Consider the following 25,473-nt stretch of genomic DNA (forward strand, 5'->3'; position numbering starts at 1 on the left):
CAGCTAATATTGAGGACAATGGGATTTCAAGAATTCGTCCCACATAATGGTCTTGTATCTCGACTGAGTCGTATGATTTGTGAAATACAGGCTACATCCTCTATTATATGTTCAAACGCTTTATTTCTAATATCTGGCTACGATTCACAACAGTTGGACACGGTATGGAAGAATATCTTATTAAAACAAACAATACTTTTAAATATCATTTTAAAAGAAAATTGAGGATGGATTTACTTCGACATGTGCGGGAAGTGGAATCTGTGGGGAAAACTACAACAACAAAAATACAGATCTTGACAAATAAATTCAGATCCGACATGAGATGTATAGTAATCCTTACAATTAAAATAACTAAAGTTGAAAGCCCTAGCAGAGTCCTGAAGGTTCTCTACTGAACAACAAGAAAGTCTTAAGTAAAATATGCTCTTATATCCTGAAATCTAACGCAGTAGAAGAGAAGACTATGAAAGCGGCATCTTACCCTCTTTTTGGACCTCTAATAAACTCTTAATACTGCTAACACCTACTGTTTCTAAACTACTTGAATGTTCGATAATTCTGTCGGTGTAATTTTCTGCAATTGGAAGCTTGGCCAACCGCATGTCCAAGATGAGTATTTTTGAAGTTAAAACTTTAAGATTGTTGAATTACGCTTTTCTTTTTTTTTTCTTTTTTTAATTTACCCTAACGCGACAAAATCCCTGATTAGTTTCCTTAAATTCTAGCACTATTTTTGGAAATATTTTCTCAGAAGAATTACACTGGGATAGAGTGTTGAAATCTAAGGCTCCTCTCTGCAGTGTTATTTCTGCCGAAGAGTGCCTCCATCACTTACAAAATTCCTGAGATTTGCTATGCTACAAAAATTCCAAATTTGACGAAATTTATAATAGAGGTTTTTTTTATCTTCAATTTCAGTATATTTCAATATCCGTAAGAAGAGTTTTAATAGCTGAGTAGTCTAATTAAAAAGTTTAAATTCGTTATCAACATACATTTAGTGAATTGTAAATAAGGCTAGGAATGACTAATAATTTATATTTTGCATAGGCTATGTTACCTACAATATTCGGGCATATACCTGCCGGTACATCTATTTCCAGTTTGGTGCATTATGGGCAGAGCATGGTGACAGGTAAATCACATTTATGTATTGCTCATTTCCCAATAGATTTGTTTGTTGTATTTTTTTTTCTCAATTAATTGAATCCGATCCGTGAGCCAATTAATCGAATCAATAAATAAATGTAAATGAGATATCTCAAAATTAAGAGGATTTAGTCAAGCTCAACCCAGCCCTTGTTATTTTTCAAGAAATTAGGTCAAACATAATTAAACTGTATGATAAAATTAATATTAATATTTTTATTAATTAAAGAAGAGAAATATGTTTTTTAAATCTGGTATTATTTTTGGCATTGGAAAGTTTCTCTGGGCCACTAGATCGGGCTAATCCATAAAATGCGGTAATCAAAGTTGTAGATTGAAAACATATCGTCAAACTAATAACGATATGTTTACAGTTTATAGTCCCTTTAAGCAGAACTCTTGATAAGAATTAATTTAAGGGATAAGATTCTAATTACTATTGAAATCTCTCATTCTCCAGTATAAATACAAATCTTCATAGTGAGTACTGTAAGTAATATTAATAATGCTAGCGCAGGGGTCGGCAACCCGCGGCTCGCGAGCCGCATGCGGCTCTTTTATCTAAATTTTGTGGCTCTTCTGCCTGTCCAAAATAAATTGTATATTTCAATTTTATAGAAACAAATGAAAATTCCATTTATTAAAGTAAAGATATTTTTTCAAAAGGAATTTTAAATGTGATAGGTTTGAAATTGAATAGAATTATATTAAAATACAGTACGTAATTATAAAAGACGGCCACCATTTTCATTCAAGCACAGGTTTAGTTATTATTTATTTGTTTATTTACTTTGCAATATGTGAAAATAAATATATAAAACATTTAAATGTTATTGAATATCATAAAATAATAATTTGTGAACACAAATGATCTACAGAGTTGTTTACACTCTATCATCCTTGCGGCTCTTGGTGAGATTTATTAAAATTATTTAAGGAGAAATGGCTCTTTACTTAAAATAGGTTGCCGACCCCTGTGCTAGCGCATTACACCAATGTGTTGCTTACTTGTTGAGCTTGTCATTTTCTTGATTTAAGAATTGAATTCTAGTTAATTGGATCTTGGTTTTTAAAAGTCAATTTTTTGGCCACACGTTTTGTCGGAAGTGTACTCCTTACAGTGACTGATATGATGTTTGATAAATCGAAGAAAGATGAGTTTTCAGGACCTACATTCAACAAACTAAGAGTCCGAATTATGACAAATTTCTATTTGTATTAATGTTAGAAATTATTTTAGGTGATTTCCGATATTATGACCACGGGCCTGCAGGTAACATGAAGCATTATAAAACAAAAATGTGTCCACAATATAATTTATCACAAATAGTTGCACCGAGTGCTTTTTTCTATTCTTCTAATGACTGGCTTGCAGATCTAAAGGTAAGAAAACGTTTTGAAAGATACTTAAGTGATTTGATATATTTATTTTTTAACAAATATAGATAATAATATACCTTCTTTTTTTCAGGATGTAAAAAAGTTGAAAGAGCAGATTCCAAATTTAGTTTTATCTAATAAAATTCCATTGCCAACTTTTAATCACATGGACTTTTTATTTGCTAAAGATGTTGTACAGCTTGTTTATAAAGAGGTTCTTGCTATTTTGAAAAAATATTAAGTTCCGATTTATTAAAAAAATGAAAGTGTTCTTGTCTTTAGGTAAGATTGGAAAAAATTATGGAAACCAAAATTTAAGGTTAAGGCAACCTTAGAGGTATTTCTCTAAATTTATCAGAACTTTTCCTTTTTGGTAACTGCTTCATTTTGTATGGTCATCGTCCAGTTTTGGAGTTCAGGACTTGCAAGAGACGGAATCCGTGAACACTCGGCAACATTAATGTGCAAACTAACTTCATTCTGTGCTGTTCCAAAATAGCCCTCTGTTTATCACTTCAACCTTCAAATGGCTGAACATCTTATAACAATCGATGAACTCAGAAATAGAGCAGTCTTTCTCAGAAAACACCTCATCACTGCAGCCATTTCATATTTTGATTTAGTTGGACTAACATTCCATATAAAACGCAGTTAAATGTGAGTTTACTCCTGAGATGTACACATTTTTTAATTTAAAACATAAATTACTTTGTAAGAATAATTTTTAGACAAAGAGTATGTAGACTAGAAAAATAATTGCGACGGTTTAGTTGCTGGATTTCTTTGTAATATTTTTAACTAACATACCATCCTATATATTAGATTTCTTCTTCAGAACGTTAAATTATTAAAGCCTTTGTAAACAAATGTGATTTAGTATTAATTTATTTATATTGATATTTGATACCTTTCTTGTCAATATTGTTAGGATTGAGTTATTGTAATTATGTAAATACCTCCCATTAATAATAGTCGTACGGTAAAATATGAAGAATGGCTGTGATATATTGTGTAAATTTTAATTATTAGATTTACATTTGTTTTATATTATTCTAGTTTTGAAAATTTAAAAGTTTTACGCTCCAAAAAGTATTGTTTCTCAAGTTGGTTGGATTGTTAAATAATGCTAATATTAGTAATAAACGCAACGATTTACCAATGTTTTTTGTGTAATTTTCTTTATTAACATAAATTTGAGAACATCCATGTTCTTATAAAAAATCTTACTGTTATAATAAAACACAGTGAGTCATACAAAAAATTCCAAAGAAAATCTTCAACACAAGACGAGTTTAGGAAGAAAATCCAGTCTACGACTTTTAACCTTAGATTCAAGTAATCCGAACAAAATTTACGATATTAAAGAGAACTAGTTTACCAAGCTTTTGCATACTTATTATTACTTATTACAAACTTATTCCAATCTAACTACATCTAGTCTTGAAAAAAATCGTTATTTTCTTCTCGGTCTGACAAAGTGTTTAAAAGTGATTTCTCTTGTATAAAGTGTCTCCTTAACTGCAATGCCCACTAAAGAATCCAACCTCTACTAGGTGAGAGATCTCGAAGGAAACAGCTGTCCGAACCTGAAGCAGCTTTTTTGATCACACCAATCTCAACTTTACCTCCCTAAATTCTTCTAAAATTTGTACCTGAATTAGAAGAATATTCTTATTAGAAGAATATATTTCTTACATCATTCTAGAAGATCCTACCGAACATTTTTAGTACAACGTTCAAGAATCTTGGTTTTTGAGCAGCCTGACCCTCCAAGCAGTTACGACCCACTATTTATTAAGAAGATAATGTTTATAAAAATCACCCATACCGCAGAAATTCAAGCAAAATAACATTTAATTAACGCTCTTGAGCTTTCGACTAAAAAGTTTAATCTGAAAACGACTTCTCAGTTATGATCTTTTTGCATTGTCCTAAATATAAATATTCTTGAGTTTCGCTTTTATTACTTTTATTTGGTAGATTGCTTTAAAAAAAATGGTTAATAGAACTTCTCTCGTAAAGAATTAGGGCACGGCAATAAAACACAAAAAACTTTTAATCCTCTTTCCTTTTCCAGGCTGCAAACAAAACTTTTACGTCCATAAATATAATGTGGCGCATCGCTGTGGACGAAATCTTCACTATCTGATAATTCGAATAAATGGTGGAAAAAATTTTAAGAGGTCTCTATTAAAAAGTACCTTTGGAAACCGATTTTTAAAATTTCATCAGGTCTAAAATAAGCTAAATTTGAATATCTTCTGTTCTTAAATAGTGTTCAGTTACTTTTACAGCAGCGGTATTTGTATCAAAAATATTCTTGTTCTTGTGCATCTGTGGGTTACTAAATTAGCTATTACGGATCAGTAAACCTGCTGAGTGATAATAGTAATATTTTATATTTATTCTGTCAATGCGTTTCTCTTGTATCCATTCTCAATCAGGTTTCCACGACAGATTTTTTTTTTTGTTTAAGTTGACATGTCACTAACTACAATTTAATGAAATTAATGTTTCACTACCTTTCTTTTTATACCTATTGATTGAACAAAATACCTAATAAATTTCTTAACGAAAGAATTGGTGCGTATTAAACAAAATTTGATAGAATAATATTTATTATTATTCGACAATTTATGGCTATTATATGTTCTCATATTCAAAGGCGCAGTAAAGTTTGTACAAACTCCACAACATCCCACAGCGGACTACAGTTAACAGTCCGTAATGTAAATATTTCATTCTATAACAGAAAAATATTATGTTATTACATACTAATGTTACTAATGTATTGTTATTTCAAAGTATGATTTTTAAATTTCTTAAAAGTATTAATGAAGTTTCCTTACATGTAAAATTTCCGACGAACTTCTTCTCGATCTACATCTTTTTCTTTCAGTAAATACTTTTTGCCACCTATCATTGCACAATTTTGTAAATATTCTCTTGGGTCCAATGATATAAAATCGAAGTCAAATGCTTCTTTATCTTCAGCTGGTATTTCTTTTAACAAACCCATGAAGTTATCGTTTTGAAATTGCCAACGGCGTAATTGAAAGTATTGTAAAGCCAGCAAAGCTGTGTGAACTTTAATTTGCAACTTTAATATTCTAAAAAATAATAAAATTAATAATATGATATGGTGAAAAAATATGGAATTATTATCCCACCTACCAATTCTATCAAGCCCATTCTACCAAAAATCATAAAACCACATGAAACAAGTAAAAATCTTTTGCGTTTAGGAATTTTACCTGCAGGTCTTTTTTGTCTGCAGTTCACTCTGCAAAAAAGCTTAAACACCCAGAAAAAAACCAAAATGTGCATTCGCACATGCATTTTTATGCTAAATTATGTGAACTTGAGTAAGTTATATAATATATATACATATACTTTTTTTTTTTGTTACATATTCATGCAAAAATTATTAATAGGCATAAGTCTATCTTTCTAAAAAAAAAAAGAAATATGTTTATTCCAAAAATAAAAAATATTTGTATAAAATTACACCTTGGGACAGGTGTCGGACATACATAGATCTAAACCCTTTTAAATTTATTTATTTTAATTAAAAAAAAAAATACTGTGAAAAATTCTAGGCCATTTGGAAAGTTATGTAGCTGAAAATTCCCTCCTTGTCCTTTCAGTGCAATGGGCGTTTAATCAACAGGAGCAGCAAAATATAAAGTTAGACCAAAGTAAAGATAACACTAATGAAAAATTGCATTATGAAAACGTTAACTCAAAACTAAGTTAAAATTTTTTTTTTACTTACAGTGGATTATTTCCTGTTATTTTTAATATTGTATCAATAATTAAAGCTGGTATAAAATGTTTGTAGAGTGCCTCAAGTCCATACCAGAATGTACTCGTATGAACTGATATTGAAGGGTACCACAAAATTTCTGCTATAGGATCCTGTTCATGTATCTCTAAACCAGTTATCATCAATTCCTGATTAGTAATATTCTTGTGAGTGGAAGCACAATTGTAGATGAATTTCTCCTGTTCGCAACTGTTGATAAACAATAAATATAAAATATTTGTATTTTTTCCCCTCTCTTTCTAGGTCACAATAATTATTTAATATATATATTTTCTATAATTACTGAGGTTTGTTGGCTCTTTTCCATGCACAAACGGTTATAGCCTTTATGGCTGCATCTACCAGAGTAAAGTCAGCCATTGCATTTGGATCAGCTAGCGTTGTTCTGACAAGGCCTTTACAGACTCCAAATACCAAACCAACTGGTCCATTAAAGTTATCTATCCATCCAGGAACAGGTTCTTTCCATGACGATATCACTTCAAAAAAAAAAAAGAAAGAAAGAAAAAGCGAGATCAATTTTCCCTTCAGAAAAAGTTTCAAACAAGAATTAGGCCTAACAATATAAGTTTTGCTGAAGTTAAAATGTAAACCCCTTTGACTGTTTTGACTTTAAATGACTTGTCTCGGAAATTACAGAAAACTACGCAACCGTTTTGTACAGTCAAACTCCTAACTCGAAATTTTTGATAGGTTTCGTATCATAAATATTATGCAAGCCCTTTGATATTAAATAGCCCTTTGATGGGAGCCTTTCTATGCTCTCCTAAGAATTCATGTTAAGTGAAGTTTTCTGTAAAAAATAATAATAATAATAATTTTTTCTTGCAAAAAGTTTAGAACTAAATGAATCATTTAAAATACTAAGTTTAAAAAATATTTGGTTAAAATGTGTAAGAAAGAATTCTGAAAATTGCTGCAAGAGACGTGTTAGAAGTTTTCACATTAGATTTATGTGCGTACTAAATGAGAAGAAGAAATTACCTATTGTGGGTCTAAATATTACTATTGGTAGTTCATTTCTTTTTTCCCACACTAAATTTTCCGCTAAACTTTTACTGAACACATAGGTGTTTGGTAAGTCGTTTAAGTATCTGAAAGAAACTATTCTTATATAATTCTTAGTTTATACTATTAAAAACTTATATATTATTATTGTTATTTTATTATATACAATATATACATCACATAAGAAGTAAGATAATAAATAGACATAGAATGTAACAATGCACAAACTTTGGAGTTAAGATGGACATTATCGTGGGATCTGTATTTTCCACAACACTTAATACTTCTCTCCAATCTCGAGCTGATGGATAAATTTTTTCTTCAACTTCTGTCATCTGACAGTTACTATACGCAGTAGAAATATGTACCAAGACCTGACTCGCAAGTTAGAAACCACATGTTATTAACAAAATTTTCATTAAAAAATTTACCTTTAATAATATACAAAAATTAAAAATAAGGATAGATTTAATGCAATCTATTTATATGAATAAAAGAAGGATTCAGTTGTTTATTGTTCAGTTTTCATTTGTTGCCAAAAGATTGCAATCACATCCAAAATTTTGAATTGAATTTACCCTTTTCACTAGTAGGAATAATTTTTTTGTATCAAATGACTAAATTACTTATTAGAGAGCGAACCAAATATCTCCTGTTTCCAATTTAAAGTAAGGTTTACATAAGTTCCCTTCACCAAATAAGGCAAAAAATATTTAGCATAATTTTTAAACAAAATGCGTAAATTATTGCTAAGAATGTAGGCAGAGAAAAAATGCTATCGATAATAGTTGTCTACGCAGAGTAAATTTAAGATTTCTGAACTATGGTTAGTTTCTAAGGAACTGTCACCAAATGTACAATCGTTGATCTCCAAGAGTTCGGCGTAGATAACAAGAATTTACTACTATCAACTGAGAAGGGACTACTGGACTTTAAGCCTTTATTATACATATTATTTTATTAAACATATGATAAGAAAATTATTTAAATACAGTTAAAATAATTAAAAATCACAATATAGACGTAGGTTATTTTTTTTTTTTTTTTTTTTTTTTTTTTTTTTTTTTTTTTTTTTTTTTTTTTTGGCGCATCAACAGCTGAGGTCATTAGCGCCCGGAGCTTTTTCCAGTGCACTGCCGGCCTCCGGACAGTGTTCTCTCGTTACAGACAACACTGTCCATCACCGGACAGTGAGCTGTAAGAAGCTCCTAGGAAGAGAAAATCTAAGGGTCAGCTACGTAGGTTATATTAAATCAATTAAGGAACAAATGGATAAATTTCTAGATTTTTTTGTTTGTTTGATAAATATGTTAAGTTGAAAGAAAAACTTGCGAATTGTAGAAAGAGAAAGTCGCATGAATGGTTCTCACCACAATTTTTTACAAATAAATAATTTTTCATGACTTATATGGTTGAAGTTACATACATATATTGCAAACCGGACGGACACTGGACACTCGAACATTTTGAAGTTCTTTGACCAACTTATTCAGCAAATTTTAGAATTCTATTCAGATACTAAATTTATTTATTTAGTTTTGCTCTATTGTAACTAATTTTTCCAGAAATATATTTTTTATTTATTTATTTTTGTGGGCCCATCAACCTCAACTATATTAAAGTCCCAGAAATATTTTTTCAGCAAAAACACACAAAATTTTAATTAACTCTTTCTAGGTCACCAGAAGACATCTCTCATATACTTTAATAAGGGAATATCAGGGTATATAAATGTCCGAGAAATTCAATTTAAACAATATAGACTCAACCTTACTAAAGAGCGTAAACACAATTAAATTACAGATGAAGTTAAACAGTCTGTTATAAATATTTTCCAAAATAATAGAAAGTACGGAAATATTACCTTTAGCTTTTTCATTTTAAGAGCGAGATTAACCACCTGTAGTGTACCATATGTATTCAACTTTACAGCAACATGTAATGGATCGTTAAAACGTACGCTGGCTGCACTGTGAAAAATTATGGAAACTTTGTCCGCTAACAACTTATAATCTTTGTTTTTTAATCCCAAAAATTCTTGTGAAACATCACCATTTATCGCAATCACTTTGGACAAAGCTTCTGGTTTCAATTTTTTCAGTAAATCGAATAACTACAACAAAAAAAAACAACAATGTCTTGTACAAAATTAAATTCAGTAGTGGCCTTGATAGTTGAAGCCAAAACGATTCATTCAAAGATGAACGTAAAAATATTTTCTTCTGTATGAGAACTAGGCGCCTGTTATGTATGGGCTGTTTCTCGCACTTCTTAAATAACTTGTGGATTAAACACAATTTAGTAGCTCTCTCAGTGTACCATCAGGAGTTTTTGCTATTGGCTATGTGCGATATATTTACTCGATAGATCAGAATTCAGAAATCCAACTAAAATCATTAGAATTCAGATAATGCTTTTTGATCATGTGAAGAAGGGTGCCTTGGAAGGTAGATGACATTGTGATGCTTCATAATTTCTGTATATCTATTTAATGACTGGTTTTGCAATGAATGAAAGTTGCACCCATAAAGTTTCTATTCAATAAAAATATAAATATTGATGAAATTTTCAGCATTTTATCCCCATAGTTTAGGAATGAACCTACAGTTCAAGATTTGTTAGTTCAATCAATGATTCAGAAGGAGTTTAGATGTTTAGACAGTGTCAGGGATCAAAGTTGCTAAGTAAAGAACAGAAAACTGTACGGGCCAATTGGGCCATGTTTTTAACACGTTCTCGTTATCTCAGTTTTCAGTTACCATCCTCCTTATTTTATTAGGACACTTTTGCTTCTTTATAGCAGACACGAAACCATTCTTCAGCCAAACGAGACGATCGAGAACATTTCAGAGTTATAAGTTTTTTGTAATTACTCATCAGTAATAAATTTTGTTGTTCGTAGACAAATATACATACTGTTTATTTTATAGCTTAAAGATATCATGTTTCCTAAGTAGAGTTTTGTAAGTATTTAAAAAACTATTTTATTAATTAGGTGATTCATGTCGTATCCTAAGTGAAAAATAGTTTTAAAATAAAAAATATTAGCATTTAATTTTTAAACCAAATTCTCCCCTCCTAAAATAATCTGGGTTCCATCTAATACTTAATTTTCATAAGTAAATAAATTAATAATTACAGGTAATTCTGTGAGTCCATTCCAACGCTGTTGAGATGTTTTGCCATGTCGAGATCTTACGATAATGTAAATATTTCCAATGGTAGGACAAGATCTCAATAGTTTTTCTACCAGCACTTTACCCATAAAGCCAGTTGCGCCGGTAATTAAAATATCTTTACCAGAGTAAAATTCTGCTATTCCTAATGTTGACATATTAAGTAACTAGAAAGAGAAAAGTGGGGATCAAAATATTCTGCAAAAAGTCTTTAAACTTCCATTAAATTCTGTTAAATAAAAGAAAAATGTTTTACATACTTGCTTCAATTAAGTCCAAAATTTTCAGGGAGTGTAAGAATACCCTATACAAAAAAAAAATGTAAAATTTGAATTAAAAAAAATAAATTGTGAGAATCAGTTGAAATAAAACAATGAATGACAGTAACAGGGAAATAATAAGACTAAATGTTCGGGAACTAGAGAATCAACTAAAAATATGTTTCAATTCATTCTGCAATATCAACTAAACATTTTTTTAATGTGAATAATTGATTGTTACAATTTATTTTTGATAAGGAAGAACATTAAGCTATTGGGAAATATAATAAATTATTTATTAATTTCTGAATATTTAATTTCAACAATAAATATTAATGAATTTAATATACTACCAATATAACTTTTGAAATATTCCGTTATACTCATTGATGCTAATAAAATCATTCAATAAAAGTTGCAAAACTTATTTACTGCTTAGATTGTGAATATTGTATTACCGCAAATTAAGACAATTACCGAAATGAACAAAACCTGTGACAACTTACAAGATAGCTTTACTTCCTCTTACCTCACTTTAGAAAGTTCTCTGAAAAAAAAGTAAGTTTTAGAAATTGATCTATCTCACCATAGTACAAAAACGGAAAATTGAGAAAAGTCCAAATTATGATACATTGTTGCCGAGCTACCAGAGGACAAGATTATAAGGTTTATTATCTCTCAATTGAAAATACTAGTTAATTGATGGACTTTCATCTGTTTTTTGGGATCAACTTCTGCGGTCATTAGTGCCTAGTGCCTTCAGTTTGTTAAGATTTTCTTGAAAACGATAATATTAATGAGTATAAATGTTTGGCTAAAATTTTAAGATTAAAGAAAATCTTGAAACAGAAGTATGAACTTCTTAAAAAAGATTAAGTTCTACGCAAGTTTCTCATAAACCTTTCAACATTTTGCTATTTTTATTTACGTAGATTCATTTTAATAATGAGAGGACTTCAAATTGGTATTTCCGGGGTCTACTCAAAATCAAAATCTGTAAGATTGAAAAAAATCTGTTTTTGCATGGAAGCAAGTTTCCAACAACAGTTTTAATCTGCGTCATTTGTAATTTGTTCACTTTGGAATTCCCCGAAAGAAAATCAAACAAATTTTTCGAAACATTGCACCTTTTTTTTTATCTGAAAGTTTATACTGGAGAGACTCGGGAAGTTTTACAAACAATTACAGATTTATTTTTTAAATACATTCTATAAATTTTACTTTGAGATAATTATGTTCTTAAAAATATAATAATAATAATAAATATCTTATTCAAACAAATACAGAACAAAAACTCACACGGAATAAAATTGATTCCTTGTCAATTGGAAACTTGAAATTGTAATCTGAGTGGTGACAGCTTGAGAACTGAACTACAATCTAACCGTCCACAAAAGACTCCTCTACGTCACGACCTTTATTTCCTGCGACAGAACTTCGTTGAGACCTCGTAATAATTATATGTATTTTTATTTCTGATTTAACATTCATTGTATTCATTAATGACAAAAAATTTTATCAGTCATTTTTCTTTAGATCCTAATTATAATTAATTTACCTATTTTTTATCCTTCGTAATATAATGACGCTGTTGATTGTTTCGTTGTAGCACAATTAAAATTAATAATTGAAGAGTGGAATAATGTATAATTATCCATGTTTTGTACATTCATTAAATATTACATTCTATAAATTTTACTTTGAGCAGTTACAAAACAATGAAAATAATATTTAAAAATTCATGCTCCTCTAAGGCACTAAAAAGATTTAAGGTTTGGGTTAAAGCGAAACATGTATCCTCATTCCAGAAACTGTCTTTTAAGAGCATCTGAATTTAATTTCATAATTAAATTTAGTACTGAAGATATATTACTGCATTAAAGAATACAATCTCAATATGACCAAAATTCTGGAGTACTGGAGAGATTTTGTGGTAGAAAACAATTGATTGGTAATTGGGCAACTGAAAACCTAGTTTGGGTTCTATGTTAAGGTTTGTTGCACTAGTTGTAATGGTTAGAAACTAATTTTCTTTAAATACCCGAGATTTTTTAAGTCAGAAAGAAACCAGAGGATATTGCATCTGCTCGGTTTAAAACTAGGATCCGTGTAAGACCATACTAACACAGCATAAAAGAAAGGAAAGCTAAGAGGAGTGCCTAGCAGAAGTTCTGCTAAGAGTTACAAATACAGAGAAAATTTCCTAAAATCGATAAAACCTATGCAAAGTCGGGAGAGGAGTCTTGGTAGCTGCTCATACAGACTTATTTTCTGGGACCAATCCGTCTGAAGGCCCATAAGCCTAAACCTGTAAAACGATCACGTGATGCAGCCTGATTGGCGCAATTAGTTAATTGCAAGATTCCAGCCTTCAATCGAGGGTATGTGATATTCACCCTGTCTTATTACAAAACGAAAGGGAGGTGCTGATACCGTGAAGGTTCATTCCATAAATATATAAAGTAGTAAAGTAAAGTAATCGCCTATTTCTTCAGGCAGGCTTAACGTCCAACTACCAATTAGGTGTCGTGAGTTATGATATTTGAAAGAGCCAAGAGCTTTTTAAAAAAAATTTATTTAACAGGAAAATTAGATTGTAACAGCTCGGAGTGTTCGACATGAATACAATTGTAGGAGAGAGTAATGCGGGAAAAATAAGTGGTATTTATTGATGTTATTCTGCGGGGTCAGGCACGTGTAAACAATGCTGTATTTATGGACGGAGGCGACTAGCAAACATACTTTACTGTCATTCCATAAATATGGCGGGAGGCGAAGGTAGTATATCTACCAAATGTAGGGAACATTGCTGATCAGACTCACGTTTTATAGATCAATTATTTTTTTTGTACTAAAGATAATGGTGAGGTTGATAGAAAGGCAATGTTTTAAGGATTTAAGAATGTATGAGTGGCCATTAGTATAATCATAACCCTTTTCACTAACCGCTGTAGATTGAATGAACAAATGCATCGCAAGTGTTAGCAGAAGATAGCTGATCAGAACGTACTTTTTCTAGTTTTCAGTGATTTTCATCTTATTTTTTGAGTAGTGTATTAACTAAATACTCGTAAAGAACCTGTAACTTTTATTTCAAACTTTTTGTTTTATGACAGACATTTGGGTGGGGATGGTCGTAGGCTCTCTATCGTGCCATTTAACAGAAATATAATAAGTAAAAAGATAAATAAAGCCAAAATAATTAAAGAAGTAATAAAATTCAAAACATAACTTAATTCTTTATCTTATTAACTCCTCTCTTAAAGAGAAACATTCACACAGATAACAGAATACAGTTTTCATTACAACCCTACTGCACTGAGTTAACACAAAAGTTAAACTGAAAGAAGCTCTGTCCTTGTACTTTTCTTGGATGCTAAAATATGCCGGATAAACCATGAATATATGGTACAAATCCTCTTTTAGAACATTGCCGCATAAAAGGCAGTTACTGTTTAAATCTATTCTGTAAGTGCTATTTTTTAATTTTAATGAAAAATGTATATTTATTAATAGTCCTAAGTTGAGCAAATAAACGTGTATATGATATGGGTAATTGAGTAAGGAGATGTTGTGGGATCGAACTATTGTTGTATAGCTGAGGGTAAAGAATACTACAAGTGGAGTTATGTAGTCTATCCAAATCCTGATTCACAAGAAAGTGTCTATATTAGTTGGAGAAATCATTGCTGAAAAAACTTCAGGGTCAGATATACCTAACAGGCTAGACTGATCAAACTGATCTAGTAAAGCCTTCAATCGTACAACCCAATGGTACTTAGCAGACTTTCGGGAGCACACATTATCACTTCCCTGCGTGCAGGACAACATTTTATCTAGGCATGCTCTAGGGTATCTATCCCTACTAGTATTGAGTAATTTGAGGTACCAAAGTAAACTATACCTAAAGCACGTACCAACTAATGTGGACTGAGCCGGTCTCGAGACGAACAATATAGTTCGAGGTATTTGTGTGCTGACGCAAAAGGCTTTTATAATAGTTCAAGTGACATTTTTCTAAATCCTCTACATGAGCAAGTCCCCAAATTTGGGCTTCGTATAAAATAGATGGTATAACGACTGCTTGTAATCATTTCTTTCTCGAGTTCCAGTCCATGAGCCTCGCTTTGGAGCAAGTACTTAAAACTGCACCCGCAGTTGCATTACCTCTTGATAAAGCTTGCTCAAGCGTTTTAGGGAAAGTCCCAGAGGAAGAAAATCTTACTCCCAAATAATTGTATTCTGGTTTAACATCTAGAGGACGGCCATTATATAAAAAGTGTCTTTCTTTTTTGGGTCTTCCTTTATAAAACTTAACAATATTGTTTTTTTTTTTCGAGATTTACCTAAAACAATTTTCTAGGCAATACATTTCCAACAGTTTTAATTTCTTCCTTAAATCGCAGGGGCTATCTCCAAAAACGACAAGATCGTCAGCATAAAAAAGCATGAGGATGTCAAGTCTCGACTTTATCCGCAAATCAAAAGCCCCATTCTTTCTAAAAAGAGGTTTCCATATCCGAAATGAATAAATTTCACCCTGAAGTGCCCCTTAACTGATGTTTATTGGCTTTGAGCGTTCAGAATTAATCTTTAGAATCATATTGGCTCGATCGTATATCAACTTTAGAAATCTAATAAATTTCGAACTAACACCAAAATTAAAAAGTTTCTTTCAAAGAAGGTGATGATTGACCGAGTCAAACGACTTTCTGTAATCAACAAAAACGGCGTACAAATTACCTTTTTAAATAGCGAATTTCTCCTGTATCTTATCATGAGAGTAAAAATATTATCCAAACAGCTCCGGTTACTTCTAAAGCCAGATCGACATTCTGGTAGAAGATTTATGCTCTCCACCCAGTTAAACAATCTATTAAACAAAATTTGAATAAATATTTTGAATACTGTATTTGCCAGGGTAATACTACGGTAATTATTGGGAGAGTTCGTGTCACCCTTCTTGTGAATCAAGATATTCAAAAGTTCTGACCATCCTACAGGAGGGTTTTCTTGATCCCATATTCTGTTAAAAAAGCATTCCAAATACAAGAACCAAATATCAGGTAAATTCTTATAGAATTCATAGTGTACACCATCTATGCCAGATGACTTGACAGATTTACGAGTAAAAATGGTACCCTTTATTTTATCTTGAGAGATTCTATCATCTAAAATGTGATGTAAAACGCCAAAAAAAGTGGTATTATCCACAAAGTTGTCTGATTAAAAGGAACTATTATAATCTTCCCAAACCTCCTTGGCAATAGGATTGTCAGTGAATGTTTTACAGCGGAAAGGTTTCAACATCTCCCAAAAAGATTTACTATCTTTTATCTGTGATAATGTTGCCGAAATTATAAGTTATTAATATCATAAGTTTCTTTCTTCTGAGTTTTCAAAGGTTTATACTAATATTACTAATAGAGGTAAATTAATATTATTAACAGAGGTAACAATTTTGCAGGTTATATTAATATGCCTGTGTTTACAGTAGTGCTATAAAAATACATTTCACGTGATGGTAACACAATGGTCGTTGAGTACCACCATAAAAACATAAATGAGTTGATTAAAAGGAATTGGTTCCTCTGTGGCGTTTTGCTGTGCATTTTATTTGCGGAAATGTACCCATCTTTAGGTGCCACTGGTGGTAAGAACCTTCATCCTTTATTTAATTAGACTACCACTTGAAATGCCTCAATTATAATTCTTAAAATTGGATTCATTTAAAAAAGGTTGATATTTAAGATAATCCTCTCCGTAACTACCACTTTATTTCCTTGAAATTTCAACATGAATCCAATTAAAACAATTATATTTAGTTACATTTATAGCGTTTGTTAGCTGCTCTGCGATAAACATTTTCCCCCAAAATGTTGCCTTTATTTTTCTTAAAAATCAGAATTAGCAGCATCTGTTCAACTCTTAGTGTCTTTGGAACAGAAATGTTGAACTCTCAGTCCATCCTCAATTTCAGACCATAGAGTATTTCCCCCAAGAATTCTTTTGGCAAAAAAGGTGTTTTTTCTCAATTCCTATACAATTTATTTCTGTCTTAAATAATAACTATGATTATTATAACTTAAGGGGATATATTTTGCAGGGGTTTTGCAACCAGAATGGAGCGTGAAATACGGTGCAGTAGGAGTTATATTTTTTATCTCAGGCCTTTCATTAAGACTTGATGATATTTCTGCAGCGGCGAGAAGTTACAAACTTCATTTGTTTATTCAATTGTTTACATTTTTATGTATTCCTATTATGGTACAGATTTTAAGTGCCTTACTTTGGTTTTTACTTGGAATTAACGAATGGATTCTAAAGGGGTATTTTTTTTTATTATTTATTAACAAGGTATAATTAAAACTGTCCGGTAGGACAGTGGTATAAGGATATAATAGTAATAATACAATATTTTGCAGATTGATAACTGTTAGCTGCATGCCACCTCCAGTATCTAGTGCTATTATAATTACAAAAGCCATTGGAGGCAATGAAGCTGCAGCAGTATTTAATTCTATCATTGGTAGTTTCATCGGAATATTTATTACACCAGTTTCTCTACTGTTTTTCGTAAGTTTGATTTTATTAATAAAAAATGAATGTCTGTTGTATCAAATTTAAAAGTTTCTTTGTTTAAAGTTGGGATCAACAGCACTTCTGCCAATGATAAATTCTGTGATAATATTGTCACAAACTGTGTTATTACCATTAGGCATTGGCTTAATGTTAAGACATTTCAGTATTGTACAAGTGTCAAGATTACCACATTTGGGCAGTGTCAGCCAAGCGCTTTTACTTTTTATCATATACACAACATTCTGTGATGCCTTTATCACGCATGATACGCCAATGAATGCCTCGGATATACTAATTACCATTGTGCTAGGTAAATTAAAGATTATTGCAATTTGCAAACAAGTCATTTTTACTTCTTTAAATTCTTCGATTTTTTTTTTCTTTTAGTGCTTGTTATTCAGATTGGACTGTTGTACATTAGTTTCCACAGCTCGCAACGTACTAAGTGGTACAATGCATCTGATGTTGTTGCAATTACTTTCTGCTCTACTCACAAATCTCTTACTTTAGGTAATCTACTTTATTATTAACGTATTTCGAGAGTCTAGAAAATAGTTAAGTTTTAGAAAAAACTTTTTATTTCTCTCGGAGATAAATGTCAAAAACTTTTCAGCCTTCTCTTATTACTATTGTTGAATTTCTAATTTATACATTTTCAATCATTACCAAATTTTAGTGTTCTACAACATAGTTTCTTTTTAGAAAAGCATAATTTCTTGGTTTCCCAAAATAAATTTTCAAACAGAAACAATAGGCCTAATTGTAACCAGACAAAAAATAAATAGTTCCAGATAGGAATACTTCCAGAATATATTTTACACTGAATACTTTCAGCGACTTTCTGTTCCCATTGCTTCATGTGATATATGTATTAATTCTGAGAAATCCGCACTAGTGTTTTCGAGAAAATCGCTAAACTGCTCTTTCTCAAAAAATATGAAAAAACGTTAATTTTATTCTAAGGCATAAGGCATGAACCTGGGCCATGTGTGAACCCATTATCCTACTAGTTTATGGGAAAAAACAAGTTTTTATGAGATTGACTCGTAAGAGATTTTTTCAATAAACGCATGATAGTGTCAGTTCAAGATCTAATTTTTTGTTTCTGTTTCATTACACAGGGATTCCAATTTTAAGGATTTTATTTTCCGGTTATTCTCATTTCTCACAAATAACTATGCCGTTACTGGTCTATCATCCGACGCAGATTATTCTTGGAGGTTTATTGGTGCCACCATTTAAAAAATGGTTAACTTACAATAGATCGAAGTAACTATAATTTTTCCCTTTTAATTATTATTATTATTATATAAGTTTATTTACATATTGAAGCCTATTGAATATTTTGTTTTAGGATTAAAATAATGCCATAACGTCACACCCTCCGTGGTACATGAAACCTAGTCTTGTAATTTCACAGTTATGTAATACCTAGTCATCAAGCCAGTGTCAATAGTAATGAATTAATTTCTGTTTAAAATACATTTTATATGAAATTTTATTTGGAAAATCAGAAGAAAATCTATGTGAAAATTTAAGAAATATTTGATATTGGCAATTTTGTTTGGTAAAGGTAAAGTATTTAATCTAATTGTGTGTAATATCACTCCTTATTTGTATTTATATTTATGTGATACTGGGGCATTGTTTTAATATTTATTTTAGAATCGTTTATAATTTTAATCCGTTATAATTCAATTATTAGTTGTCTCTCACATGTTTTAATTTTTTCTGTTGATGCTTAAGATTTGCAAATTTTTTTATTGTACCTGTGTTGTTGCATTCAAACGAGAAGTTTGCCTATTTTCAGTGAATAAAAAATTTGTAATTTTTTTTTTGAGAAATTTAATATATTCCTAATAAAGTTATAAAAACAAAATAAGAATTATTCATGAGTTTTTCACTTTCTCAACCTCCAACAATTAAAATATGCATATGTAGTTCATCTGAAGTTTGGAATGTTTTAACTACACTCTTATTTTTAAGCCAGAACAATAAAAATTAAGAAAGACTCTCCCTTCCAAATCTTTGTTAAAATTATTTACCATAAGATGATGCTAGATGAAAGAATAAATCTAACAACAGATTTTATATGAGTACAGGCAAAGCACAATGTCAGAAAATGCCAAATAAGTATATGAAAAATCTTATTCTGTTAATATTTCTATTTATAACATTTCAACTCTACACATTCCTAAGGTTCAGAGCTTAAACTTAAGTTTTTTATTCTTGACTAGTACCAATCAAACACTCCTTGAAGCCGGTTTTTTGGGAGTCTGTATAACCTTTCAATAAAATTCCAACATCCATCATGTACCCATTTATCTTAAGAGGAGTACCTATTTTCTTGAAGAGACAACTTTACAAGTAGTGCAGATAAACAATTTTATTATCAGAACTAAATACACTTTTTAACTCCAATTCTCAATTTGAACAGAAACTACAATTACCTAAATTCACCATCAGATGCAATTTACACCATAATGAACGCTTTATACAAAATACAATTTATTTATTTTCTTGCAAGGAAGGCGAAAGATTCTTATCAAATACACTTTTGGCTACGAACTTCTTCTCTTTTAAAGTTTCATCAACTCCATTAAGTTCATTCTCTAGTAATCTCTCAGTTCGTTTTTGTGATATACTGAAATTTGAGTAAACGGCCGTTTTTATAAAAAATAAAAATTATAGTACCATAAAATATATTTGTCTTACCTTTCTTGATAGGGTGTGTATTTATCGGAATCCCAATTTTCAACGTTATAACCAATAATGCCGACCATCGCAGCGGCAGGTAACGTTATATATGGTGCATACGTTTTTAACACTCGAAATATTAGCGGGAACATCTGAAATAAGAGAAATTGATGCATACAAGTGAAATAGAGTAAGTTTATTAATGTAGGTGTCGAGAAACAAATATTAGGGCTAAATATAATGGTCACCTTATCGTCCACCTAATCTGATATATTCATTGGATGACCATTGCAACCTACAAGTCCTCAAATATGTTGATTTATCGTTTTTTTTACCAAGAGAAGTCCGGTCAGTTTTCAATGCTACCTAAAAAACAAGATGCTAAACGGTTTTTGTGCGCCCTAGGAAAATAAATAATAATTCTTTTAATAAATATACTCGTTAGTTTCATGAATTCACCACTCACCATTCCAATACCTGTATGTCCTGATGTCAAGCAATCAACTTTTAATCCCGACGTAAGAGAAGGTTACTATTGGTTACTTTTACTTTCACGTTCACACAAAGAGGCGCTAGAGATGTTCTTCAGCTGCTTCTATGAAAGGAAAACTAAGTATTTATGATGCGTGATAATTTTTAATTTTGAGTCATTTTTTAAGTCTTTACTGCTTTTTTTACCAATTATAAAATTATTTGATTTGAAGAGTAGCCAAAAAAGAGCTAACCTTTATTAGAGGAATTTGTTAATTTATTTTACTGAGGGTATTCGGTATTGCTCCTCCACCTATCGCTGAAGATGTTCACTTTCACTGAGCATTGAGGTATATCTACGTAGTCCAATAGTCATCTGAATTTGCAAGTAAATTTAAGTCGAGACAGATTTCCACGTATTTCTGTTTCCTAAAGAGTAGACCACTCTTTTCTTCACCCAGTGTCGGCGTTTTTCTCTCTTTCTGCTACCTTCATGTTGGCTTCAATCAACGAGCACACATTAGTCTTATATGGTTGCACCATACCTAAAGAACCCTGTTAAACTTGGTTTGAATTGACGGATATGTCAATTTTTACCGTTCTGGGAACTAACTGTTAGATGATATCTCTCCTTCAAAGATTAGTCTTCTGATAGATTTCTTTGTTTCCTTTTCTATCGTTAATACGAAAAAATTACAGTTATAAACGAGGATTTTCCCAACATTATAAAGAAAATTTGGGAATTTTATCTTCTATGTAAAAAGAGAAAAAATTGTCAAGTTGAGTGTTATTCAACGTTACGCTTTTTCGAGCACTTTTTGACGATCAACCCTTATACAACTGCCCTGCCGGACAGTTTTAATTAAATTACGTATTGAATTATCGTGGCCAACATTAAAGTCGAGCAAATATGGAAGGTCGATTGTCAGGATTACCGCGAGGTTTGTACCGTTGGACATCTTGCTTAAACAAAAGCGAGCAATTAAGCATTCATAATTGGTAGCATTAGTTTCTGCTGTGTAGGTTCCAAGCTGCTCAACGAAATAAACTACTGTAACTGCCCTCCTTTGCATAGATTCCTCCGAACCACCTATATTCAAAACAGCCATTCTACTGCTAGTCTACTCTATCTTCCATCAATGGTATCTAAAGACTACTACATTTTTGCTTGTTAATTAACCAATAGGTAGCGAGTAATTCGGAAACTGAAGCGGTATTGTCCCCGGAGTAATCCCTCACATAATTTCTGAATTGAAATTTAAATAAAATCGTTAGATCCATTTTAGAAAAAATATTAAATAAATGAAAAACTCTCCGTCAAGTGTTACTTTATGTTAAGAAATTTGATCACTTTCTGACAGGTTCCACATCTCGGCCAAATGAAATATTAAGTTTCAGTTTCCTACTTTTTTAAATTTTCTTTTATTTTTCCTAAGCTAAAGAATTCATTATACGCACACACCATTTCCTAAAAACTTCTTTTTAGGGCTCAAGGAATATTTCCAGCGAAAATTCGTTAAAGAACAGTTAAGGTGCCGTAATACTTTCCTTCCTACTAAATACTTAAAAAACCTATTGGTTACCAAAATGCATACTCGCTTTTGGTGGCAAGCAGTTTAAGTAAAAGACAACCATAATCAGAAAAAAGTGATGTAAACTCTCACTTCATTTACTCTTACTTAAATTTTTTAAGTTCTATCTTATACCTTTTCTTTGAACTTTGATTCCAAAACATTTTTAATTTTTACTACGATTATACCGTTTGAGAACTGTACATTGCTCTAAGATTTTTGTGAACGTTCAATCACTAAAATGGTAATTCCGGTCGGTCGAGGAATTTTGATCGCTGTCGGCTCCTTTGGTTGGATCCAATAAAAATATAAAGTTTCTACCTTCTAAGATTTTTCGGTGTTGGGAATTCCAACTCTCTTTGTGAAGATGGAAAAACCTGGCGTTTATGTCTGCTTTAAAATTAAACATGCAGGTATTTGGCAAGGTAATCAATATGGCCATTCGACCACCTATTGCGGGATTATGTTTAAAATAAAAATGTATAAATTCTTATGTTTTTGACAACTAAACCTGAATACTGAAAAAAAAATCCTTATTTTGCCGAATTTTGTCTAAAAAGTTCTGAGGGTGTGATGAGTCATTATAAACAGAAAATCAATTACGATTTTTTATTTTTATATTATTTTTTAGACATTCACAATCACAAATTTGTGACATTTTTGTGTGTGGATACTCCAATCCATTTTTGGTGAAAACTGTACGAAAGTGGGCTATCGTTATCAATCATTTGTTCTTCTTGTAAATTAAAAACGGGTATGAAATCGCAATCAGAAATACTAACAATTTTCAATTATGTGAGTTCTTTAACACAATTCTTGAAGCACTCTAGCTAAAGGTACCAAATTAAAATATTCTATGTTTAGATGACTGATTGTTCCGAATCATAATGCTTGGATACCATGGGCTTATGCAACACATAAGATAATATAGTAAGAAAAATAAATAAAAAGAACTAAAGATCCATATTTTATTACAAGGTGATTTTGGTAAACCTCAACGTGTTCCATGGATGAATGCATTACCTAAATGATTCACATTTAAGTTGATCAATCAAGGACTGTATCTGTTAGCTATCCTATATAAATAGTCTCGGTTTGTCGTGATCAAGTGATCTCAGTTTTATCGGTCGAAGTGAAAATGATGGTAAGTTTTAAAAGTACTAGTAGTTTTTGGTAGTAGTAGTTAGATGTTGATCGTATCTTGTGGAAACAACCATTTATTGCAAGATAAAATTAGTTGTTTAATTTATTGCAATTATTCTGTGTCAATTATTGAAATAATTTAATAATTATTTAATTTTTTTTTAAATAACTTGCTGAACACTAGGTTCAATTTTGTATAAATAATTCACGGTTTAATTATCATTGTGCAGAAATATATAGGCAGTTTTAATGGTTAGTTGGGTCCGCAGAGCTTAATTTGTTATTGTTTCTGAATTTGGATAACTTGCTTCAAATATGTATCATTAAAAGTCCGGGCACACCACTGCAATGTAGATTGATGATAATTATTAACATTGACAAAATCTTGTAATATGCTGAATCTGCCAGATGTAGCTGGGTATCACCGAAAAAATTTCTGCTTAGTTGCAGCTTCATCACTGGTTCATTATCTCTCTGTGCGTTTGCTTCACTGTAGGACAAGTGTTAAATGGTTACATTAACCCATTATGGATGTCAGATAGAAGGGGTAGAGCAAGAACTTTTTACAGCGCCCAACAGGGTTCCCTGCCAGAAAATACCGACTATTATTTAACACGGGGTGGAATATATTCTGACGGATATAATCGACCAGATTTTAGAAGAATGTCAGATTTATTTTATGTGGATAACATAGAAAGGTAAATTCATTGTTCAATTTAACACAATATTGTTTGAATTTAGTATTAATTAAAATGATTAATTGTATTTTACTCGTATTTTACAAAAACCTATAATTCTTGTAAAAAAATATTAATATAGTACCTAACAAATTTCAGGTACCAACCTATTTATCGGGATGATCGTGTATTTAGATCAGAACCTCGCACCTACTATACTTCTGCGGCACATCGCCAGGAATATGTAGCGATACCACCAACTTCTCAATCCCAGATAAACACTGCAGACAATGAAAATTAATATATTAACTTTTTCATTTTTATATTTATGTTCATTCAATAAAAAAAAGCTTTAGAAATGTATTTATTTGTTGTTGATTTTTTTTTTTTTAATAAATGGCACGAAAACATCTTAAATCAATGGTGCTAGTTTAGTATAGTGTTCTTTCATTGCAAGTGACACTGCCCACGCCCAGTTATAGTAAGAGTCTCTTAAGAAGAGAAAATCTAATCTAAATATATATTATTATTTTCTGAAACTAAATATCCCTAAAAAAATGCTGTGACGAATTTATTTTGGAAAGAAACTTCTAAATCACGTAAAACTGATTAATTCCATATTCTACAAATCTTCATGGAAGTGTTCGTTTGGATACTGCAAACCAAGTGTGATTTATTGCAGACATTAGGTTCGAGCGACTTGGTGTAGACTATTACAACAGATTGGTCGCGCAGATCTGTCTCTGTTTACACTACAAGAAAGAGCTTTTTGGTGCAGCTCTGAGGTAAAAAGTGTGCATTTTATATACATAAATATAGAAGACAATGTTTGTCTTATTTGTTAAAAATGTACTCAAAAAAGAGGATGAGTTTTATTTGGATTTTTTTTTTAGTTAACACTTATTTAAAGTGGACTGGGGTTAGCAGTTTTTTTTTGGCATCGGCAATGCGCCGTAAATCTTCAAGACCTTATACTTCGCTATAATTGCTAATTTTATACTTTGAGCCTGAATTTTAGTATTTTGCTCACACTTTTCATTTTATATTTTGAACTCTATTTTGTTGGATGTAAAGTGACCTAATACATTCCAAAAATAAATATTCAAAACTTTATTTGCGCACCTTCAGATCAGAACACAGCCATCGAAGGAAGCTCTTAAAAACTTAAGACATTTATATAAAAAATATATTTTAACAACTGCATCCGTCAAATCAAGAGTTCAAATATATAAACAAATACAGCACTATCTCAATTGATTATGATTTTAAACTATTTTCTCCAAAATTTATCTCCGACGCTTTGCTTCTCATTTTCTTACTTACTTTGCTAGCTTGTCATATTTTGGAACTGGATGTTGAGATAACTTCTTCAATGGAATCAAAAATGTTTTTTTTAATACAGCAAAGTACAATAAATTGCTTTTAGTAAAGCAACAGCTCTTCAAGGAGTGTCTGGAATTGATTCCTGCACTAACTATACAGGAAATCCCAGTTTTGGAACCCCTTCTTTAACTGCCCATTGATCTTAGC

General features: G+C 31.1%; 5 protein-coding genes across 22 annotated transcripts in view; 3 read left to right on the top strand and 2 right to left on the bottom strand.

Moving 5' to 3' along the window:
• Nucleotides 1–3,675, top strand: part of LOC141456647 (lipase 3-like) — a 29,033-nt gene extending 25,358 nt beyond the window's left edge. The window contains exons 5-9 of one of the 2 annotated variants that reach the window (XM_074132778.1): nucleotides 4–162; nucleotides 1,054–1,138; nucleotides 2,393–2,535; nucleotides 2,624–2,814; nucleotides 2,939–3,675. In XM_074132778.1, coding sequence (XP_073988879.1) covers nucleotides 4–162; nucleotides 1,054–1,138; nucleotides 2,393–2,535; nucleotides 2,624–2,773 — 537 coding nt within the window. In that variant the 3' untranslated portion in view covers nucleotides 2,774–2,814; nucleotides 2,939–3,675. Of the gene's footprint in view, nucleotides 1–3; nucleotides 163–1,053; nucleotides 1,139–2,392; nucleotides 2,536–2,623 lie in introns of both variants that reach the window. The other variant, XM_074132777.1, reaches the window with a different exon arrangement.
• LOC141456646 (putative fatty acyl-CoA reductase CG5065) lies at nucleotides 3,535–12,227 on the bottom strand. Of its 4 annotated transcripts, none has more exons than XM_074132773.1 (11): nucleotides 12,102–12,227; nucleotides 11,309–11,349; nucleotides 10,803–10,846; nucleotides 10,506–10,709; nucleotides 9,231–9,479; nucleotides 7,595–7,740; nucleotides 7,343–7,452; nucleotides 6,642–6,837; nucleotides 6,308–6,547; nucleotides 5,382–5,642; nucleotides 3,535–5,275 (listed from the first exon to the last, which is right to left on the bottom strand). In XM_074132773.1, the coding sequence occupies exons 4-11, from the start codon at nucleotides 10,698–10,700 to the stop codon at nucleotides 5,176–5,178; spliced, it is 1,497 nt and encodes a 498-aa protein (XP_073988874.1). In that variant the 5' UTR covers nucleotides 10,701–10,709; nucleotides 10,803–10,846; nucleotides 11,309–11,349; nucleotides 12,102–12,227; the 3' UTR covers nucleotides 3,535–5,175. The 4 variants fall into 4 exon arrangements, with proteins under 4 accessions (XP_073988874.1, XP_073988876.1, XP_073988875.1 ...); XM_074132775.1 differs by having other exon boundaries at nucleotides 11,280–11,349; XM_074132774.1 differs by having other exon boundaries at nucleotides 11,332–11,349; nucleotides 12,102–12,223.
• A 3,847-nt stretch (nucleotides 12,228–16,074) lies between these two features.
• On the top strand, nucleotides 16,075–19,269 carry LOC141456650 (sodium/bile acid cotransporter 7-like). Of its 2 annotated transcripts, none has more exons than XM_074132782.1 (8): nucleotides 16,075–16,231; nucleotides 16,297–16,455; nucleotides 16,909–17,131; nucleotides 17,228–17,378; nucleotides 17,448–17,694; nucleotides 17,772–17,894; nucleotides 18,506–18,653; nucleotides 18,739–19,269. In XM_074132782.1, exons 2-8 carry the CDS (start codon nucleotides 16,335–16,337, stop codon nucleotides 18,755–18,757), a joined length of 1,032 nt encoding a protein of 343 aa, XP_073988883.1. In that variant the 5' UTR covers nucleotides 16,075–16,231; nucleotides 16,297–16,334; the 3' UTR covers nucleotides 18,758–19,269. The 2 variants fall into 2 exon arrangements, with proteins under 2 accessions (XP_073988883.1, XP_073988884.1); XM_074132783.1 differs by having other exon boundaries at nucleotides 16,076–16,206.
• A 486-nt stretch (nucleotides 19,270–19,755) lies between these two features.
• On the bottom strand, nucleotides 19,756–20,676 carry LOC141456652 (small integral membrane protein 12). 3 transcript variants are annotated; one of them, XM_074132797.1, is made up of 4 exons: nucleotides 20,559–20,676; nucleotides 20,330–20,482; nucleotides 20,100–20,233; nucleotides 19,756–20,028 (listed from the first exon to the last, which is right to left on the bottom strand). In XM_074132797.1, the coding sequence occupies exons 3-4, from the start codon at nucleotides 20,231–20,233 to the stop codon at nucleotides 19,893–19,895; spliced, it is 270 nt and encodes an 89-aa protein (XP_073988898.1). In that variant the 5' UTR covers nucleotides 20,330–20,482; nucleotides 20,559–20,676; the 3' UTR covers nucleotides 19,756–19,892. The 3 variants fall into 3 exon arrangements, with proteins under 3 accessions (XP_073988898.1, XP_073988897.1, XP_073988899.1); XM_074132796.1 differs by having other exon boundaries at nucleotides 20,330–20,447; nucleotides 20,548–20,669; XM_074132798.1 differs by having other exon boundaries at nucleotides 20,330–20,447; nucleotides 20,559–20,577.
• LOC141456651 (uncharacterized) lies at nucleotides 20,157–24,306 on the top strand. 11 transcript variants are annotated; one of them, XM_074132786.1, is made up of 5 exons: nucleotides 20,167–20,271; nucleotides 22,755–22,918; nucleotides 22,988–23,267; nucleotides 23,711–23,964; nucleotides 24,103–24,306. In XM_074132786.1, exons 3-5 carry the CDS (start codon nucleotides 23,262–23,264, stop codon nucleotides 24,242–24,244), a joined length of 402 nt encoding a protein of 133 aa, XP_073988887.1. In that variant the 5' UTR covers nucleotides 20,167–20,271; nucleotides 22,755–22,918; nucleotides 22,988–23,261; the 3' UTR covers nucleotides 24,245–24,306. The 11 variants fall into 11 exon arrangements, with proteins under 11 accessions (XP_073988896.1, XP_073988890.1, XP_073988887.1 ...); XM_074132785.1 differs by lacking the exon at nucleotides 20,167–20,271 and adding an exon at nucleotides 20,608–20,694; XM_074132787.1 differs by lacking the exon at nucleotides 20,167–20,271 and adding an exon at nucleotides 20,608–20,694 and having other exon boundaries at nucleotides 22,755–22,877.
• The last annotated feature ends 1,167 nt before the right edge of the window (nucleotides 24,307–25,473 follow it).

This window comes from Rhodnius prolixus, unplaced genomic scaffold, assembly GCF_049639745.1.
Source record: "Rhodnius prolixus isolate KJV_2025 unplaced genomic scaffold, Rpr scaffold_10, whole genome shotgun sequence".
NCBI lineage: Eukaryota > Metazoa > Arthropoda > Insecta > Hemiptera > Reduviidae > Rhodnius > Rhodnius prolixus.

Excerpts from the sequence above, each read along its gene's own strand:
- LOC141456646 (XM_074132773.1), bottom strand. The coding sequence starts at position 10,700 with ATGTCAACATTAGGAATAGCAGAATTTTACTCTGGTAAAGATATTTTA. Across the intron at positions 7,453-7,594 it reads ATGTCCATCTTAACTCCAAA|ATACTTAAACGACTTACCAA; the intron begins GTTTGTGCATTG and ends AGTTTCTTTCAG. Across the intron at positions 5,643-6,307 it reads ATAACAGGAAATAATCCACT|AATATTAAAGTTGCAAATTA; the intron begins GTAAGTAAAAAA and ends ATTATTTTTTAG.
- LOC141456650 (XM_074132782.1), top strand. The coding sequence starts at position 16,335 with ATGGTCGTTGAGTACCACCATAAAAACATAAATGAGTTGATTAAAAGG. Across the intron at positions 17,379-17,447 it reads CAGTTTCTCTACTGTTTTTC|TTGGGATCAACAGCACTTCT; the intron begins GTAAGTTTGATT and ends CTTTGTTTAAAG. Across the intron at positions 17,695-17,771 it reads ACTAATTACCATTGTGCTAG|TGCTTGTTATTCAGATTGGA; the intron begins GTAAATTAAAGA and ends TTTTTCTTTTAG.
- LOC141456652 (XM_074132797.1), bottom strand. The coding sequence starts at position 20,233 with ATGTTCCCGCTAATATTTCGAGTGTTAAAAACGTATGCACCATATATA. Across the intron at positions 20,029-20,099 it reads TACACACCCTATCAAGAAAG|TATATCACAAAAACGAACTG; the intron begins GTAAGACAAATA and ends CTCAAATTTCAG.
- LOC141456651 (XM_074132789.1), top strand. Across the intron at positions 23,965-24,102 it reads TATGTGGATAACATAGAAAG|GTACCAACCTATTTATCGGG; the intron begins GTAAATTCATTG and ends AACAAATTTCAG.